At 40.6% G+C, this 20,207-nt stretch overlaps 1 protein-coding gene across 6 annotated transcripts in view; it reads left to right on the forward strand.

The window, feature by feature from the left end:
• Positions 1-6,085: 6,085 nt before the first annotated feature.
• LOC134542061 (FIGNL1-interacting regulator of recombination and mitosis-like) overlaps positions 6,086-20,207 on the forward strand; it is a 50,522-nt gene continuing 36,400 nt past the window's right edge. For 2 of the 6 annotated variants that reach the window (XM_063385941.1, XM_063385958.1), the window contains exons 1-2: positions 6,099-6,295; positions 7,665-7,817. In XM_063385941.1, coding sequence (XP_063242011.1) covers positions 6,194-6,295; positions 7,665-7,817 — 255 coding nt within the window. In that variant the 5' untranslated portion in view covers positions 6,099-6,193. Of the gene's footprint in view, positions 9,931-10,776; positions 10,908-16,695; positions 16,725-20,207 lie in introns of those variants that run through there. The other 4 variants (XM_063385968.1, XM_063385951.1, XM_063385979.1 and 1 more) reach the window with 4 other exon arrangements.

The following is a 20,207-nucleotide window of genomic DNA, read 5'->3' on the forward strand; positions in this document are numbered from 1 at the left end:
ACCTGAGATACTGCGAATGCGCAGGATTACCACAGTTGCATGCAACACGATAAAATGAACTGTTTAGTTTCTTGCGTGTAAAGGCCATAGACCACTTGATCTGAATGCTATTTTCGACCTCAACTCTCTCTCTAGCTTCGGAGACTAACTTACAAAGAACATACCTCCATGTGGGTGAGCCTCTAAATCCGTTAGTCAGAAATGGCTGAAATCAAGATAACCTGTCACCATCAGCCATCTAGGGAAGCTTGTTTTCACATCCATCTATTGAAATGTTAGCAATGTTTGACGGACAATGTGCTAAGTAACAAAATTTTAAACAAGCATTCCTAATGAACCTGTTACCTGTTTGAAAACCCAACTGTAAAATGTGTTATTTTCATTTAATTTTCGTTTTAAAGCATTATGCGTGGAATGATATGAGCATATTAATTACAAGAATGCATATATTCCGGAATAATTTGTATGAAATAATGCAAAGGGAAATCATGACAAAACAACGTTCCAATGAGAATGTTTGAATAGTTAATTGTATTAATGTATTTTCAAACAGCCACACTAAAGACAGATGGTTTTGAATTGCTGTAGGTAAATTTCCGAGCGAAATTGAAGGTTCATAGCAAGTGTGGTTTTAAAGAGGGGATGGTAGAGGCGGTAACTCTTCCCAAGCCCATTTTTTTTTTTTCCTTTTTGGAGGGTATATTGGTGTTTATCTAACTACTTCGATTCATGTGTTAAACTTTTATTTTATCAAAGCGCATAGGAAAGTACTAAAGTTCACGATTTGAGACCATACATTTTTTTAATATGTTAAGGCTAATCTCTGACATACTTAATGTCATGGTTTGCAACCACATCATTTATTGTACGATAGTCCCTCCCGAAAAATCTTCCCGGAGTTTCCCTGGTTCGTAGTCGATGGCCGAATTTATGTGACAGACATTTGTAATTGCAGGATATGTAACACTTTTGTTTCTTTTGAGAAACTGGTAAACAAACATAATTTCTATGAAATAAATTCAAATTTTTCAGTAACTTAATGCAAGTTGACGCCGCCCGTCGGTGCTCCCTCTAAGAGCACAGGCCGTTATGTGTCCTCAACGCCTGTTTAGGACGAAGGCAACGAACACGCCCGCACGTGCAAGGAAGAGTGAGTTAGGGCAGTGCATCGAACGGCCTGACGCTAGTCACGGCCGGCTGTGTTGTGCGACGGCCCCGGCCGGGTGTTGCGATGCGCAATCGGAACATAGTGCACATGCAATTATAATTAAGAGAAATAACAAATTTTATGTCTTTAATATTCCTAAATAATTAATACATGTTGATTTAGATGCTTTTGTGTCACAAAACTGGCCGTCACCATCTTCCCGCGCTCCGTAACTTTCCGCGGGAAATCGAGCTCTCCCTGTCCAGGTTGCCAGGGAGAGCAGTTAGTCGCCATCCAGCACTAATCAGGGCCAGCAGCTCAGCGCACGTGGAGCCTTCACTCTTCGCGCCAAAACCAACATGTAGCTTCCATAGGTCAATCTTTCAATCTGTTTTCATCTGCTCCACGGCCGGCCCTAAATCGACCGTACGAAGTGTCGCGCGGTCCTTTACTAACTGTGTGTGGCTCAGTCATGAGCAGTTTCTTTTAATACGTAATTATTATTGTTAAGGGCAGCACACCGATGTGCCCGTGCTTCACGCCGTAATACCTTCGCCAGGAGATTGAACTTTGCCCACGTGGGGTGGCGTAGAGATAAACGCGTACAGTGACATTTAATAACGAATCAGTTCCTGGGACGTGCCGCGGTCGCATGTGAGTTTTCCGTGCCCCTGTACTGCCGCGCCCGCGCCACTACGAGGACGGACTTTTGGTAATTATGCTAATCATAACCTTAACTGTATTTACATATCAGATTCATCCCGATCTGCGGAACACTTCCTTGTTAGATTTTATCCTATGGTATTAATTCTAGTCTTAACTTCAGCTATCAGCCACGTGTGTTCCCTACCTATGCCAAGGGCGCGCTAGGTGCGGAGATAGCCGCCCGTATATTTTGTAACTCCAGTTTTCACATAGGTCAATTTATAATTAGTTAGTTAGAGTCATTCATTTGTTTCGCCGTCCATCGCATCCTTACTCACAGCTTCCAGACGACCTCATCTCCACTATCGCTAGTCTCAGGATAACCTGCAACCCTCGGTGGGGTATTTCCGCGGAATTCCGCAAGCCGTGAAACAGTGCCGCAATTCGAGGGCTGTGTGTGCGGAGATTAGAAGGTTGACGATGATACGGCCAGTTTCGTGACGGCGTCCTGTACCAGGTGACGTAATGTACCATGTGACGTGCAAATAAATTCAGTTATATTCACGTGTTCTTTTAATCGTTACGGCATCCTGGGTGGCCTAAACAGCCCGGCGGGTCCTCTGTCGATACGTCCCTGACTGCAGCCACGAGGCAAAGAAACCCACCCTCGAGTAACATCCTAAGTTTCCACAGCTCAAATTCACAAATTCTAAAACAGGCAGCGGGGACGACGTCAAAGTTACTAATTTATTACAAATTTTGCTGCATTGGTAACATAATTGAAAGCCATTCATTACATTAAATTATTGAAGGTTAGAAAAGTATTTATTGTAATAAATACTCTTGAAGTACAAATAAATTTAACCCCTATAAGGCAACACAGGTTTTACCTGAATGCACATATATAGCATTAAATGGTGGAATTATTAGTCATAAAATAAGCATTTCTTAATACAGGTTTTGCTTTTAAATTTAGGAACTTAAGTATTTTTTTTAATCCTTCGTCTCTGAAACTAATAAAACTCATTTACCAACTAAAGTAGAAAAGTTAATACTTTTTTTCAAGAGTGATAAACAAGTGGAAAACTTTAGCTGACCTGGAACTAACGATGTATCTCTGGTCATCGGCTATTGTGAGAAATTCAAAAAGCTGGACGTGTTGGTGAATGGCAACCTGTTGAGTTCGGAATGTGAGAGGCAGTCCTCCTAGACCCTACGACTGCCATGTGAGAGTGCATCCGACTCTGCTGTCCGCAGTGAATATGTGGATGGCCTTGACCCATTCTTGCCAGGACGATGAGGTGTGGGGGAAGGAGGTGTGGGTCCTGACATTGCACCTACTTGATCGTAAATTAAAGCCCAGGTCTCAGCCCTGTCCGCAGCACTGGGGAGTGGCGTCCCAAAATCTCTAGTCCTTCTCAGGCCACCGCCGAGTCCAGATGTGATCGGGAGGCGAACCGCCAGTTTTTGTCACTTGTTTTTCTTACCAATAAGTACCTATCTGTTCAACTCGTGTTTTAGTGGTGTGTTAGTTTAGTAATGGGACTGGCCGCAAAGACCTAGTTAATCACCTAGGACTAGAGAGACGAAGCAATCTGAAAGAAGTGTGTCCATGGGTCAGAACATGTGGACGACTACTGGAGGTTAGTTTACGCAAAACCATTTTCCCCCATGGTTATGTCTCTTGGTAAGCTACACGGGCTGGACGGTCCGCGAAATGTATCCCTGCAGGAAATTGCGCTTCCCGAGAGAGCTAGAGCTGGGCAATGACCCAAGCAGCAGTGCTACCGAGTGACGTCCGTCATGTTTCTACATGCCTTGTGGAGACAGGCCCATGGCGCTCAACATTTGCAATGTCCTTTCTCTTTTTTAGCATCCCTATTTTCTACTCACCAAGTGCTGTAACACGATGCATCACTAATGTGTCAGATGTGATTGATCTAATGAAAATTAATATTGGCGAAATGTCAATTACTCCATTTATATTCCGCTACTGTGGTTTCTACATAACACTTTCTTGCCAATAATTCAGTTTAGAATGTCAATCAAAGAAATATAAAATTTAAAAAAATAATTAAGTTGTCACGTGTCTTCAAGCAGGTTGAATAGTGGTTTATTGCCTACATGATACATGTGTGCAATTATAGAGCAGGTCTTTTGCTTTGAAACCAATAGAGCAAGTCGCTTACAAGAAGGTGATGCCAATGCCAAGTGGTTTCACTCTTTTGCTAGTAATGTACTGACGTCCCTCGGCCTATGGTCCCTGATTTCCTGTTTGCGAAAATATCCTGTTTTGCCCATGTAGCTCTCGTCGGTGAGGAAGTGAGTTCAGGCCAACGTGGCCGGGACCGGAAAGTAAGGGACCAGGAGGGAACTATGCGTATGTGGAAGGAATGGTAGATGGTAGTAAGGATAATGCGATGATGTCCGTTTTCACGAGCTCCTTTTATTTCCGTACAGAGAGCCTGTCGCAGCCTGGCCGGCACGTCGCGAAACGAGCGTCATCCTCTGCCGCGACCCGGACTCCCGGAAACTAACACTTGGAGACAAAATGAGAACCGGCGTAACAGCGAATGCGGTCCCGTAGCGAATCGTACCGGTTACGAAAAGTTCACTGGTGCTTCGTAGCATGTACGCGACTCGTGATGTATGCGTAGACGACTCTATGACGGTATATACAGATAAAGAAAGTAGAAAAGTCAGACGAGCACTGTGTGCATCTCGAGCGGAATGAGTTGCGGAGTTACGAAGACGCGATCTTGTTAACGAGGCTTATCGCGAGGAATCCTGTCACAGCCTGGACGACCACGTCGGTAGACGAACGTTTCTTCCACGCTGCGACCCGGACCCTGTACTACCTCTCGCGGAGCGGAGCGAAGGAGGTCCGCTCCGTGCGACTCCCAGTTGGCCACTGACTGACGCTCCGCCGCCCGCCCGCGCGGGCTATGGAGGGGAGGAAGGGGAAACGGGCCGGCGGGGAAGACGCGACTCGCGCGGCGGGCCAGGCTTGACGATCTACATGATATGATACAGCACTTGGATGAGTTAAAGAATTAATACAAAATAAGTATTTACACAACATTTACACACTCGTGGAGACTCGTGGTCACTTAAAGAAAAGGCATAAAAACATAACTATTTATACACTGTGACGTCTGCTGACGTACCAGGGCGCACGCGGGTGCGTCCCTGCTCGTAGCATTGTACTTAGGTTGCACTGGTATTGCAAGAGAGGACGTTGACGAGGCATAATGGCCTGAAGGAGTCGAGGAGACACTTGGGTCGACGTCAGTACCTTTCGCTCCATCCTAATAACATTAATGGAAATCTAAACCAATTCATACAAATTCATACAGAAATGGCTATTTTAGAAATTCTCTAGGTCCAAGTAGGAAAACTTAACACCCAGGTTTAATTAATAATAATGCACTTCAGATGTTATCTTTAAAAGATTTGTGCAATGGGAGTGCATGACTTGATGTAAGTTTTTGGACATACGCCATTGCTAAGAACTTTTTCTGTTGAAGAAAAACTAATAAATAAAATAAATAAATAAAAATAAAAATAAAAATACTCAAAAAAAGATACAAAAAACACACAAAATTAAGCAAACAATTGCTGTTGTCAACAAGGATATGAACACCACAAAATATTCCGAAACAGGAATATGGTCAGCAAACAAAGAAAAAACAAAGAAAAATGTACTAAGAGAACGAAAAAATCCCCACAAATGATGACAAATGTTGACAACAGCAATTGTTTGCTTAATTTTGTGTGTTTTTTGTATCTTTTTTTGAGTATTTTTATTTTTATTTATTTATTTTATTTATTAGTTTTTCTTCAACAGAAAAAGTTCTTAGCAATGGCATATGTCCAAAAACTTACATCAAGTAATGCACTTCAGATGTTAAGAGTTTGTCTTTATCACATATTTATTCTGTAATTCAATGTAATCTCAAAGCATTTCATAAATTATTTTCTTTGTTTTAACGATGCCAATCTTTTAATAATAAAATGTAAAATGAATAGTCATGCTGTAAAAAATTATTAAATCTACAATTCAGTTTTATAATTTCATCTTTTTCACATTTTGACATTATCACATTGTGCCCAAAATAAATAGTATATTAAAAATTAATGCACATATGTTATATTTTTCAGTTAAATAACCACAAACACCGCGATACATTTTATACAGCTAAATTTATAAGTCAATGTTATTTTTGTATGTAATTCATATATAGCAAATATTTTACATAGTGTATGAATCACTACGAAATCGTGTTGTCTATGAAATGTACTAGAATTTTACGCGCTTAAAATGAAATTATTTTGGTTTAACTTTAATTAAACAGCAATGTTTAGCAGCTACGGAAAAAGGTTTTGAATTAATTCTGTGCAATGAGCTCTCAAGACTCTATATCTGGAATACTTAACAGTATAGCACATTGGTCACGTAAAGATGTAACTGAGAAACTAAATGATATCGTCCCTGTGTTAGTTATATCCTTTTCACCACTCGCTATGTTTCGTGATGGAAAAATTAATTACGTTATTGGAGTTGTAATGTTTGTTTTTACTATATGATGTATTACAATCTTTCTTTAAGTGGGCGTGTTTAACTATATGTGTTATGACATGTATAGGGGTCAATAGAGAGATGTAATTAAATAAATAAATATGTTACATATTACAAATACTGTTATATTGTGAGAATTGCCGGTTTAGTTAGGTTAGCTATATTAAATAAAACTTTATAATAATGTGGATGGTTTGTTGGGTTAGCGATTTTTAAAAATGTTTCATAGTATTACTAATGTAACTAGGCACTTGTTCATACAATTTAAAAGTACAGGTAACCTAATCTAATTAATCGTTCTCATAATTTTAAAGCATTTGCACAATATTAAGAAGAAATTTGAATGTAGATAATCTAATCCACCAAACGATTCTCATGATCTTGTGCTATTTTTAATGTACCTAACCTAACCACTTTAAAATTGTCTATTACTGGTAAACTACGTGAAGTATCACATTGCCTTCTTAGGTGATGATTGCAATAAGTATCAGGAAGTGAATAAAAGCATTCCTTGATATTTATTATAATTTTATGGAAAAGTGGCTTTCTTCCAAAATTACCACTTAACTAAACATCTACACTATTTTACAGTATAATTAATTTAGTAAACCTAACCTTATCAACATTTCACATGGTTTTACAATGTTTTTAATTTAGTTAACCTAACCAACCCTTCAAATGGTAAAATGCTGGAAAAATATTTGAAATATAGCAATGCTGTTTTACAGAACTAATTAGGATAATTAGGGTAAGCCAAAAATAGCCTTAAATTGTTTTATTTTTTAAGTGAGGTTCCTAAGGTAACAAATTACTGGTATTTCTAGTAATACACAAGACCTGCATCCATATTTTTTTTGTTTGGTTAGTGCAGGATTTTCTTACCTTTAGAAGGTAGAACATGGTTGATTCTCCCCATTACACTACAGTGTAACATTGATGTAACAGTATAACATTTATTTACATGTCTGTGGATTCTACATGGAGTCAAGTACCCTTAAACACATACATTTTTCTGTTTGACATAAACTTTGATTACAAATTTAGTGAAAAAGTGTCTAACTTATTGAAAACACTCCATTTCATGAAACAGTGTGAATTTGAGAATGTTATAAATGAGATTGTGTTCACATATAGTATGTTTTAGTACACAATAAAACAGTTGTAATAATTACTTTAAGTTAAAAACAAAAAAAAAATTTAACCACAGCCCCTATTAGGTTCCAAGAGTACAATGGTCTGTTTGAACTGTTGGCACCGATGGATGGGAAGTGCTACTCTCCTGAACGCTCTCACAGCTCCCTGCAGCAGCAAAGAGGCGACACTGCGCTGCAGCTGCGGTGTCTGCAGGCGGCTCTGCTGACAAGTCTCCCCTGCGTGGCCCTCGCGGAGGCAGACCGGTCGCTGCTGCGGCACGCCGTGCCGGCGGCGAGGCAGCTCTTCCTGCAGGTGGCCGTGTCTCTTGCGAGAGTGCCAGACGTACAGAATAGCTCTTTGGTTCAGAGGCAGACCCACCTCCGAGTTTTGGGAGGGGCGATTCAGTGAAGGTTTATGGGTGCTTAACTCAGAGTTGTACGTAACTCACGCCATTCTCTTACTGGGTTTGAGATACTAATATATCTATAGTAAAATAGTGAAGAATTTGCATTAAAATTTTATTTTACACCAAGCAGACATATAATAGTATTTTACACTGTTACTTAATTTTTCATGTAGTAAATAAATAATGTAGGGATGGGACGAATCCACATTTTGGTCGAATCCGAATCCTTGTTCGAATCCTCAGTGTTTGTCATCGAATCTCGAATCCCAGTCCCACACTAAACTTCACCACATGTTATTAAAAAAAATCACACATTTATTTTAAAAAATTACATAGGACTATGTATTAAAAAAAATCACATGTGTATTTATAAAATTGTAAAATAAGTGCATAGTGTATACACCTGATATAAAATAGAGACAAATAACCTCAAAAACCACACACATAAGTTTGCATCTGTCTAATTCTCTGTTAAATTAATCCTTCCTATGTTTTCAATAAAATACATTTGTATAACAGACACCATTTAAAAAAATTACATTTTTTCTGCAATGTTATATTATTGAAGGTTGGAAATGATCGAGTAGTTATGCTAATTGACAAAATGCAGCGTAGTTTATCTTATGTTTGTGCTATTTCCGTTGCCTTTATAATACAGTTTAGGTATACAATTTTCTAGAGCTGGGCGAACCTCAGTTATCTGGTTTCGAACCGAACCGAACCGAATCGAACCATAGCAAAAAAATTTTGAACCAAGCCGAACCGAACCTCATACAGAAATAATTGTTTTGAATTAAAATGAACCGACCACCAGCATTTTGGTCTTTAACTGAATGGTAAGAAAGAAAGGTTCTCCAGCCATATGTAAAATTAAAACATTATATAGCTTAGCTTTATTAAAACATTGCAAAACATTTTATAAGTAAAGTTTATGCAATAAATAATGAAGGAAAGAAAACAGTTTAGAGAAAATCATTTTTCATTTAATTTCTTTAGATATATATACTTTTAATTCATGAAGAAATTCCATCTAAATTCAAAAAGACTATCTTCCTTTTTCAGTGTACACTAACATTCATTAAAAAAAATATAAGATTATAAAGATAACGAAAATTCAGCATAAGGCCACAACATATTTTTGTGGTAGACATAACCTAACATTTTTAAAAAGTAAAACTTTTTAATAGGACATTAAAAAAAAGTCGAATGTGAATTAAGTTACCTATCCACATTACAAAACCCGCTGACTGCAGTTGCTGTTTTCTTGGAAGAATGCTGCTCGTCAGAAGAAAATTTAGACATTTTTTGGGGTGGTTCTGGGTCATCTGGGTCGTCATTATCTTTTCTCTATTTGGAAAACTTAAACGACGTAAGTCCTGCTAGTCGCAAATCACCTCAAGAACAATAATATTGTAAACGTAACGTAAGTCAGTGTGGTTATAAAAATTTGCGTCGGAAAAAAGAAAACATGAGAAATAATGATGGCTGCCGCAACTACACTAGTCAACTTAGTACCGTACTGTAATATTTACTGGACCAGTACTTTTAATACACAAGATTAAATTAATATTTTCAGTACCTGACTGTTATAACCAAAAAGTCCAAAGAAAATAAATACATTTCAGTAATTTAAAATACGTAATTTACGTAATCATTTCCTACCGCATTTGTCTTGTGTTAACTTGATCACGTTAGTTTGGCCGAAATACGAGAGTTCTCGTACATGCGCTTTAGTTTAACGTATGGGGTACGCAATCTTTGGTGATTTTACAACACTTCTCGTACACGCACTATAGTTAAAGGTATAATATACAATACCTTTGGCATTTGTACGATAGTTTATATTACGTAGTACGAGAAATGCATACAAAATTCTCTAAAGTAAACAAAAAACAAAGCGCGCCTATATGAAAAAATGCTATGAGAGTTATGCGACGATTAATAACTTTTTTTTATTATTTTGTCTGCGCTTGAAACTGTTGAGGCGACGATTATGCAATAAAAGTCGGAATATTACAAGTAATGGAATTTTGTTGTGCTGTTTTGTGAATGGTCTCAAATGGGGGTTAGAAAATGATAAAAACGTAATTTTTTTTTTTAAACGAACGTTCGGTTTTTCGAATATATTTTAAGAGGTTTCGAACCGAACGTAAGGATTCGGTTCGGTTCGGTTTGAAATTTTCAAACTTCGCCCAGCACTACAATTTTAAATTACTACCTAAAACTCTTAAAAACCCACCTCGAATCCCACCTCGAATCCCACCTCGAATCCCACCTCGGATCCTACGAATCCTCGAATCCATAGGATTCGGTATATTCGACGAATCCAAGATTCGAAAATCCCATCCCTAAAATAATGGCATTTTTTGAGTTATGACAGTATTTTAGTGGGTGTTTGAAAAGGCTATTATAACATATTTATGACATTATGTCCTCTGAAGTTAAACTAACCAGAATCACTAAAAAATATCAAATAATAGGTACATTTTTACAAAAGAGTGTGTAAAGTACATACTGAAATAGATTATTTTATCTTTTCACTTCGGTTTGTTTGTTTTAGATCAGGGTTTTTTTTTTTGGGGGGGGGGGGGATGGGGTGCTGGCATAGGGTCACCATTGCTTCAGGTGGGTTGAATTTTGCACATAACTTACCAATAGTTTACTGTTAACTGATGAAAATTAAGTACCTGTGCCTGTTTTTGACTTGGTTTTGTTTAGAAAACTATTTTCTAATATACTATGGATTTTTTTCGAGTACATAGTTATTTTCGAGTTAACTGAAAATCATTTGCCAAATTGGATGTGTTCGAGCACATACATCAACATTCGAACTGACGCCATGATGATGCGTAACTGTCCGTTTAGTCCACAGATCGCAGCACTGTCCCAAGGTCCAACATGTGGTGCAAGAAGGCACCCAGTCGCACAAATAAAAAAAGTACGCAGCAACCCTCAACATTCCGCCCACCGAAAATAAGTATTTTCATAATCACCAGGTAAACATCTAGACAAAAAAACTACATAACCCTACGGCATCCCTAAAAAGAATGTGAACTAGCCAATAACTAGTATAGTTAGTTCATGGGCAATGGGCAAACTTTAGCCACTGGTCTCACAAATGTCCCATGAGGAGTCTTCAGTGTGACAACATGCACTATCCCATCTTGGCCTGGATGGAGAGCTGTGACTCTGGCAGTCTTCCATTTAAGTGGAGGAAGATAGGGTTCTTGGACCAAAACCAGCTGGTCTAGTTGTACGTTAGGTGTTGGGGTGGTCCATTTAGCACGTTGTTGAAGAGTGTGGAGGTACTCCACACACTACCATTTCCACATTGTCTGTTGCAAGCGGGTAACAAGTTGCCATCTGTCCAACTTATTTAGGCAAATATTCATCAAATCATGGTCTGGCACGGCAGTCATTGGCTCGCCAACCAGAAAATGACCTGGAGTGAGTACATCATACTCTTCAGGGTCTGTTGACAGCGCACACAGTGGCCGAGAGTTCATCACCGCTGATATTTGTGCTAGCAGAGTGACAAATTCCTCAAGGGTAAGCAGCAGGTTCCCCACTACTCGCTTCATGTGTTGTTTTGCTATTTTAACAGCCGCCTCCCAAAGGCCCCCAAAGTGAGGGCTTGCGGGGGGGTTGAAGTGCCATTTGATACCTCGTTGAGCTGCTTCACACAGGATGTGCTGTCGAGGCTCGCCTGACCACACAGTCTTGTAGAGTTCCTTCAAGTGGTTACTGACACCCACAAAGTTAGTACCGTTGTCAGAGTAGATTTCTGTGGGAGTTCCTCGGAGTGATACAAACCGTTTCAAGGCTGCTAAGAATGTGTCTACAGAAAGATCAGTCACCATTTCAAGATGTACCGCCTTAGTGGCCATACAGACAAACAAACACATGTAGGTCTTATACGTCACTCTTCTTCGTGTTCTGACTGGGGTAGTGAGAAATGGCCCTGCAAAATCGACTCCTACAGAACGAAACGCTCTGACTTGAGTAAGTCTTGCGACTGGTAGTGCGCCCATTAGTGGTGTCAATGCCGTAGCTCTCACCTTAAAACAATTCATACACTTGTGAAGCAGCTTGCGAACGAGACTTCTTCCAGAGACTATCCAGTACATATTGACGCCGTGTCATACACAAAGTCGTCTGTGGGCCCGCATGGAGGTGGCCAACATGAAAGTGAATCACAATTAACTCTGAAAGTTTGCTTTGTGCCGGTAACAGAATAGGATGCTTAGTCCTCTCAGGAATAGAGGCATTTTGTAACCTGCCGCCCACCCTGACGACTTCCTGTAAGTCAATGAAGGGTGCCAATGCCTGAATATTCTTGCTACATGTTTCCCCTTTCTTGATGGCAGTGATGGCATCCTTAAAGAAATATAATTGGGTCATTTTGATCAGGTAAGTTAAAGCATCCTCCCTTTCCTTGAAGGTTAAAATGGTGTCCTGTAAGTACTGTTGTTTCTGGAATCCTGCTTTCGCCCGCAGAACCCATGCTGTCACAGCCTGAAGTTTACTCAATGAAGATGCATTCTGGATAAGACCTAGAGGGTCCTCTGACTTCTTTTCATGCTGAGCAACCAATATTGCAACTGAGGGTGGTTTCAGTTCGGGAATGCTCCCGTGGTGTTTCATCGCCTGTGATGGCCAATGTTCTTCCTTTTGCAACAGCCATCCAGGACCGCCGAACCAGCAAGACTGCTCAGCAGTTGAACTGGCAAGCATCCACGAGAAGCTGCATCAGCTGGCTGGCATTCCGAGGGAACATGCTTCCAGGCACTTTGCGGCACAGCACTCTGAATTTCGGCCACTCTATTGGCTACAAATGTCTGTAGCTTGTGTGGAGACATTCTTAACCAAGCTAGGACAACAGTTGAGTCTGTCCAAGCATGCAACGCTGGAGTCTTGACCTTGGGCTGGAAAAGTGCCAGAACATGTAAGCATAGCTTACTCAACAAGTGTGCAGCACAGAGCTCAAGTTTTGGAATGGACAATGTCTTTAAGGGAGCGACCCTTGACTTTGCCATTAGCAGGCGCACAGTAACTTCACCGCTCCTTGTTACACACCTAACATACATGACTGCATCATATGCCTTCTCACTCGCGTCACAGAACCCGTGAAACTGAACGTCCAATTCTTGCAATGGAATAAATCGGGGTATTCGTACCCGAGACAACAATGGTAACGCTGCAGTAAAGCTCTCCCATTCAGACAAGATGCCTTCGTCAACTTGGTCGTCCCAACCAAGACCCTTAGTCCACAACACTTGCAGCAGAATTTTACTGGCTGTAATCACTGGGGCCAACCAGCCACATGGGTCATACAATCGAGCTATGAAAGACAGAATACCACGTTTGGTATTCGGTACAGTGGGTACCTTTACCTTGTAGCAAAACTCATCCTTTGATGGCGTCCAATGTATTCCTAACACCTTCACCGACTCCGTAATGTCAAATTTCATATCAGCCTGAACAGTGTCATGGGTGCCGACTACATTTCCATGATTGGAGCACCATTTGTGAAGTTGGAAGCCACCTGCTCCGAGTAGCGCCACTAGCTGAGTTTTCAATTCCTGTGCATCACCTACAGTATCAGCTCCGGTCACAATATCATCGACAAACACATCATGTAACAGAGTGTGAGCAGCTGAAGGATAGTTAGCGCCTTCGTCTGTTGCCAACTGCTGCATGGTTCGGAGCGCTTGGAAGGGTGAAGATGATAGTCCATACGTTACTGTGTTCAGCTCAAATATATGTATGGGGTCACTAACCGAAGTACGCCACAAAATACACTGGAACTTCCTATCCTCAGGATCAATTACAATTTGACGATACATCTTGCATACATCAGCTGTTTTCGCAATTGCTGATGTTCGGAAATTCAGCACTATGTCAGCAACCTCCTTGTGCAATTTAGGACCAGACAACAGCAGCTTGTTCAAGGAGGGTCCATTGGTCATCTCCGACGATGCATCAAATACTACGCGTACCTTAGTCGTTAAACTATCTTCCTTGACCACAGCATGATGTGGTATAATGTACAGTGGTTGGTTACGCGCATCCTCTCGTAATGATACAGACACCTTGCTGTCGGCATCCTGTGTCAATATCCCAATCTTTGACATATGGCCCAGGCTTTCGTACTCCTCCATGAATTGCTGGTATTGCTGAAGCAACTGTGGGGATCGACATAATTTACGCTCTAACCCCTGCAATCGCTTGAGGGCAGTTGTGAATGAATCACCCAACATGTCCGCTGAACGTGCAAACGGAAGTCTCAACACATACCTGCCTTGGTTATCACGCCTGTGAGTCTCCTGAAAGTGCTGTTCACAGATCTGATCTTCCCTGGATGTGAAGGTCTTACTAGGGAGATTTTCAACCTCCCAGAACCGTTGAAGAGCGAGGTCTAGGGACATGTAATGATGCTGATGCCGGCTGAGTGAAATGTTCACATGGTGCATTGCCTGCCAGTACCCATCCGAAAAGGGTTTGGAAGGCATGAGGCGGTCCGTGAATCTTGGTACCTGTCATTACTTCTGCAACTACCTCCGCAGAAAGCAGCATGTCTATGGCACTGGGCACAGAGAACTGGGGATCTGCCAACGGCAGGCCATCTAGATGCACTAAGCTCCCAGTGGCAATCTTGGTTGATGGTAGGTCTTTAGTTATTCTTTTAAGAATTAATGCCTTGCTGGTGATGTGAAGTTTTGGTGATTGGTGTGATCTAATCTCGCAAATAACTGATCCCTTGGCTTCCGGGATTAAAGTGTTGCCAACCCCAGCAATACTCACATTTGTATGATGTTGCCTTAGTCCCAGCCGTTGTACACACGCCTCTGTGATGAAGGAAGACTGCGAAGCAGTATCTAGTAACGCACGAACCACTTGGTATTGACCGGCACCGTCCTTGATGTGTATCAATGCCGTCATTAACAGAACTGTGGTGGGTGGATTGACCGGCCTCATTTCTTCTGATGCACACATGGTAATTGCTGGACTTTCTTCCTCACCCCGTCCATCGTCATCTGAGCTCGCTGCGTAGTTCCTAGGCCCCTGTCCCGTGGCAATGTGGAGGAGTGTATGGTGACTGCCCTGGCAGAGTAGGCAGCGAAACTTAGACTTACACTGTGCTGCCACGTGTTGTGCCCGTAGACAGTTATAACAGAGCCTCTGCGCCTGCACTAAGTTCCGTCTATCCTCAACCGACCTTGAACGAAATTCCTGGCAGGTGTGCAATCCATGAAATCCGTCGCACACACTACACTTCAGGTTGTCTTGAGTTGAAACAAGCGTAGTCTTTTGAAAACCGGGTATGTTTGAGTCTGACACATTCATCGGTCGCCACTTATTTACGTTAAGAACCCGGTTGCTTGAAGCGTTTTGTGAGAAGACTGGCCTGGTGCTTCTAACTGAAGACAGATGGATTTGCTCTGCTGCCTTTGCCCTCCTGTCCAGAAAATTCAAGAGATTGCGGTAGGAGGGAATGTCCTCTTCATTTGACATTTCAAACCCCTGTTTCAAAGGTGAATCAAGCTTCTCTAGCAAAATGTTCAATATGAGGAAGTCCCACTTTTCGACAGGAAATTCCAGTGCCTTCAGGGCATTTACATTCTCTTCGACACAGGCTACAAACTTGCTAAGGGCAATTTCACTGCGACTGTCTACGTGAGCCAAATGCAGTATTTTTTGCACATGGATGGTCGCTGTGATCCGAACACTCAAGAATTTCCTTTCCAAAAGACCTCAAATTACATCATAATTACCTTCCGTGACCGGTATGTTGCAAACTAAGTCCCGCGCCTCGCCCTTAAGGCATCCTAACAGATAGTGAGTTTTTTGCACTTTAGTTAAGTGCAAACATTGGCCAACCACCGAATTAAATAGTTCTGCAAATCCCTTCCACTCAGCACGGTTACCGCCGAACACCGGTAGCGGTAACGCAGGCAACATTGACACGTGGGGACTTAACGTGGCTTGCGATCCCGTGTTAGGCCCTGTGTCACCTGGTGCCTTAACCTCACTTTGGCTTGACATCTGTTTATTGTATAATTTCCGCAATTCCCGGAATACTAGTTCATAAACCGCGAACTGTTGCTTGACTTCGCTCATATCGACCTTATCACTTGGGGGGTTAGTGCACATTGCAAAGAAATTTGCTAGTAACTCACTCCTTTTTTCTATAACTTCCTCAAATACAATTTTAAAATCCTCCAATTTGGATGCATCCTCCTCCGACGCTTCATACAAATCACGGGCTTCATCGGCCTTGCCCAATAAAAAGTTGAAAATTACGTGTTGCAATTCCGGTGTTTGTGCCGCCATTGTGCTTATTAGTGCGTAAGCGTTTCCCTTTGTTTTTGTCTTCGTTATTTTTTCTTGCGTAACTTCACTAATCCCCACGTAAGGACTCTTGTGTGCCCGTAATAACCGTAAACATAGATGCACTGCCGCATAATTTCACTCTTCTAATAATTATCACTTTTTACCTTCGCGATGTACGTCATTATTTATAAGCCGTCTGCCTTACAACCACGCGTCACCGGTAAGTCCTTATGCCGTTTTCCCATGCAAAATATTTTGTAAATCGTTCCCTAGATGCTATTATAACACTTTCACCCGCCGCTAATCTTGATTTGCGTTATTATCCGGCCCGGAGGATCAGAAAATGTTCGAGCACATACATCAACATTCGAACCGACGCCATGATAATGCGTAACTGTCCGTTTAGTCCACAGATCGCAGCACTGTCCCAAGGTCCAACGTGTGGTGCAAGAAGGCACCCAGTCGCACAAATAAAAAAAGTACACAGCAACCCTCAACAGGATGCTACAAGAAAAAATCACAGTGTTTTTCTCAGTTGATATGTGACTATCGAACACTCTTAAGTAGCTGCAGTGAAGCAGTTGTTTAGGTAGTTCACGTGTAGAAGTGTGTCTGCTCACAATAAATGGACATAATTTCTAGCGTTTCACACCCTTGTGTTGAAGTTCTTGGGTTTGATCTCAATACACTGTTATTTGGGAGTTTACTATAATTTTGTAGGTCTCAATGTCTTAAGGCTCTGTGCATTTAACTGTATAATGTTAAATTTGTATAAACAAAAATGTAAGTTATTTCTAGGTAATCTCAGAGCTACTAACTATTTTATATGAATTAACTAACATCTCAGAGAATGGTTCAAGTTTCTTTAGTTGTAAATAGTGAATTTCTTTAAAGTGCAATATTTTTTTTTAACTCTAAACTGTATGATTTTAAAGAAAATCTTAGTGAATATGACAAAAAAAATAGGTTGCTGGGATTTTAATTGTTAGTAATACTGTTAATATAAGTACCGTAATGTAAATTATACTAAATATTCATGTGTGCCGGAAATTAGGTATTTCGGCAGGTTTTTTTTAAATTTTTATTATAATTTTAAATTATTTTTGGAAATTTTATTTTCTATATAATTTGGTTGCAATTGGGTGTTTTACACTTTGTTAGGCTGGTTTACTCTACTTAGAACTTTGCGGCAGTGACCCGAGGACCCTTTTCTCAGGGTCAATCTGATCTTTTGTAAGTCTAATGAAGACGTTAGCAGCCCGGATGACATTTCTCCCGCTTGCAGTCACGCCCGTAGGCCTGTAACATTATCTCCCTGCATGACTAAATTTGCATACAACAGCTCTGGACGAGTTGTTACCATTTCTCAGAGATGAGCTTAGAACAGCTCTTACCGTCACACATACGTCTTAGGTTCACTCATAGAAAGTCACGTTAGGATGCTCGTTCCCAGCCTCGTTGCGTTTTTTGTCCACCCTCACCCCTCCCAGCTACCACCTTGGTTCTCAGAATTTAGCCCAGGATCATTGCCCTGACGTGAACTCGGCAGGCAGTGGCCGACTTAAAGGATGATTTGCCACAGAAAAAATATGTGCAAATATGGACCACACACGACATCTAGCGGCAGAAATAGTAACTTCTTCACTTGTCGCCAGCTGGTGGAGCTAACGCCCGCAACACCTGGTGGCGACATTGCCAACCTTCCTCTTTCTTTCCCCTGTAGGCCGCCAGAGAGCAGCACCGACTGCGCCATTAGCCCCAGGCTGGAGCAGACGCCTCGGGCAAGTCAATCCCTATTTGTTTCAGACACCCCTCAACAGGTAGTGCTAAAATCAGCCAGTGCTACCAACTTCGAGATATCGAAGTCAGAGTTTTTTGTGATTCCCACTCGGAGAACTTCGTAACCTTTCGGTCCGGACGCCCTAGTCTAACCCCCACCTTTTGTTTGAGCATTTCCTTTTAATTACGACACGCGTCCCTTCCGCGGACACTTCGCGTCGCGATTCCAGACGGACTGTTTTAGATTATCGGCGGATCGACGAGACGTACTACAAGACTTCTGTCCGGCCAAAACCGACGATGTAGTCAATTAGACAAGGGATGCTATCCCTATTAATTCTTTAAGTAGTTTAGTCCGTCTGTACAGTACTCAGCATAGTTGTTACCTTTTTTTAAATAATTTTTTTTGAAAATGATGGTAACGTCCGCTCTTCCGGCATTTCCGCGATCTTCAGATCCGGACTTGCTACGCTTCAGAACCTAGGAGCCAACTTCCCTGTCTGGTGAGTTACTATCAGCTTTATTCCCTGACCTCCCTTATTTTTTTGCGGGCATTTTCTGCCCAGTTTGCTAACTGTCTGTGTACTAGTTCTGATCATGTTTGATTCGGACTGTTCACAGACAGGTCCAAGAGCCGGATGCAGACTTAGCATTTTCACACTCTTCCTCTTCAACAAACAGGTGCCCTGGCACCACGTTGACTGCTGAACTCTGGGCAGCGAGCTACCAAACTTCGGTCCTGCAATATTTTTGAACCTTTAAATTACTACGTTCGAAGAAATAAGAACTATATAACACTTTCGTTTTGGACTTTCACCATCAGTATTGGGATTGTTATACCGCTTTGTATTTCTTTTTCTTTAATTTAATTGAGTTTGTTTATTTATTTTTAATGAAACCTTTTATAATCTAATTTAGGGCTGGCCCATATTTTTTTAACATATCCGAGAGCTCTTTAATTATGTAATTGAAATTGTATTTTAACACATTTTAATATCTGTTATAAACTTATAAGTTTCCTTAAATAAATATGGAGTAATTATATTCAGACGTAATCACACCTTGTTTTTGTTCATTCCTCATATCCTTGTGAAACTAAAAGATCCACCGTTACAGCAGTGTATAATGTTAATGGTATTATTTATGTTTTTAATCTGATTTACCTACACTGCCTCAACGTAACAAAAATGGTAATCAGAGCGCAGTGCTGTAACACATGGCAAACTAATGATTGATTGAATCCAAATTCTAATTACAAAAAGTTCCTATAATCTATCTCTCAAAAACAAATCATGGTCTCAAGGGTCAAAAATAAAATAATGTCAAAGAAATAAAAATTATTACTATGTAAAGTATTCAACCCTTCAAATGTTTGTTTCACACACAGATTTTCCTGAATCAGTAGATATAATTATAATTTTTACAATGAGACACTAACAATACAGTATCTTGGGAACGGTAAAAGGACAAATGTTAAAAGGAAACTAAAATATCTCTTGTAAACTTCAGAGTTTTAATTGTTTAATTATTTATTTTTCATTTCCTTCAATATTTTTCCTAAAATATTTTCCTCAAACTTCAAATCTCTCAAATACTATAGAGTCAGTGGTATATATAGGAACAGACCTGCCAACTCTCACGATTTTGGTGTGAGGCTCACGATTTTAAGGTCCATCTCACGCCCTCACGCCAAAATAGTGTTTCTTCACGATTTTTCGGGGCCCCAAGATTTTGTTTGTAAAAGTTACAAAACAAGTTTTACGAAAGCTTACAGTAACGAGTTTCCATCAATACTCGAGTCACGTAAAGGAAGCAATTTTGCGTTTTGTAGCGTGTGCCATGCTGATTTTTCTATCTCGCATAGTTGAAGAGGAGACATTGTGAAACAAGTCGCTACAAAAAAAACACAACTAACACATGAAGTGTATTGCTTCCAATAAAAAAAATAATTTGGCTGTGAACAGTGATAATAGTGTTACACGAGCAGAATGTTATTTTACATCTTTTATAGTTGCGGCCCTGCATGATCACTACACGACAGCGCTAAATTATGTTCAACTAAATTAAATCTGCAACCTATAATTTGTTTAAATAAATTTTGAAGCAGAGACCATGTAACATATGTACAGGTATGTCACTTAAATTTAAAGATTCTCATTTGTTGTTTTTTATATCTAATCTGT

The sequence above is a fragment of the Bacillus rossius genome, chromosome 1 (genome assembly GCF_032445375.1).
Source record: "Bacillus rossius redtenbacheri isolate Brsri chromosome 1, Brsri_v3, whole genome shotgun sequence".
Lineage (NCBI taxonomy): Eukaryota > Metazoa > Arthropoda > Insecta > Phasmatodea > Bacillidae > Bacillus > Bacillus rossius.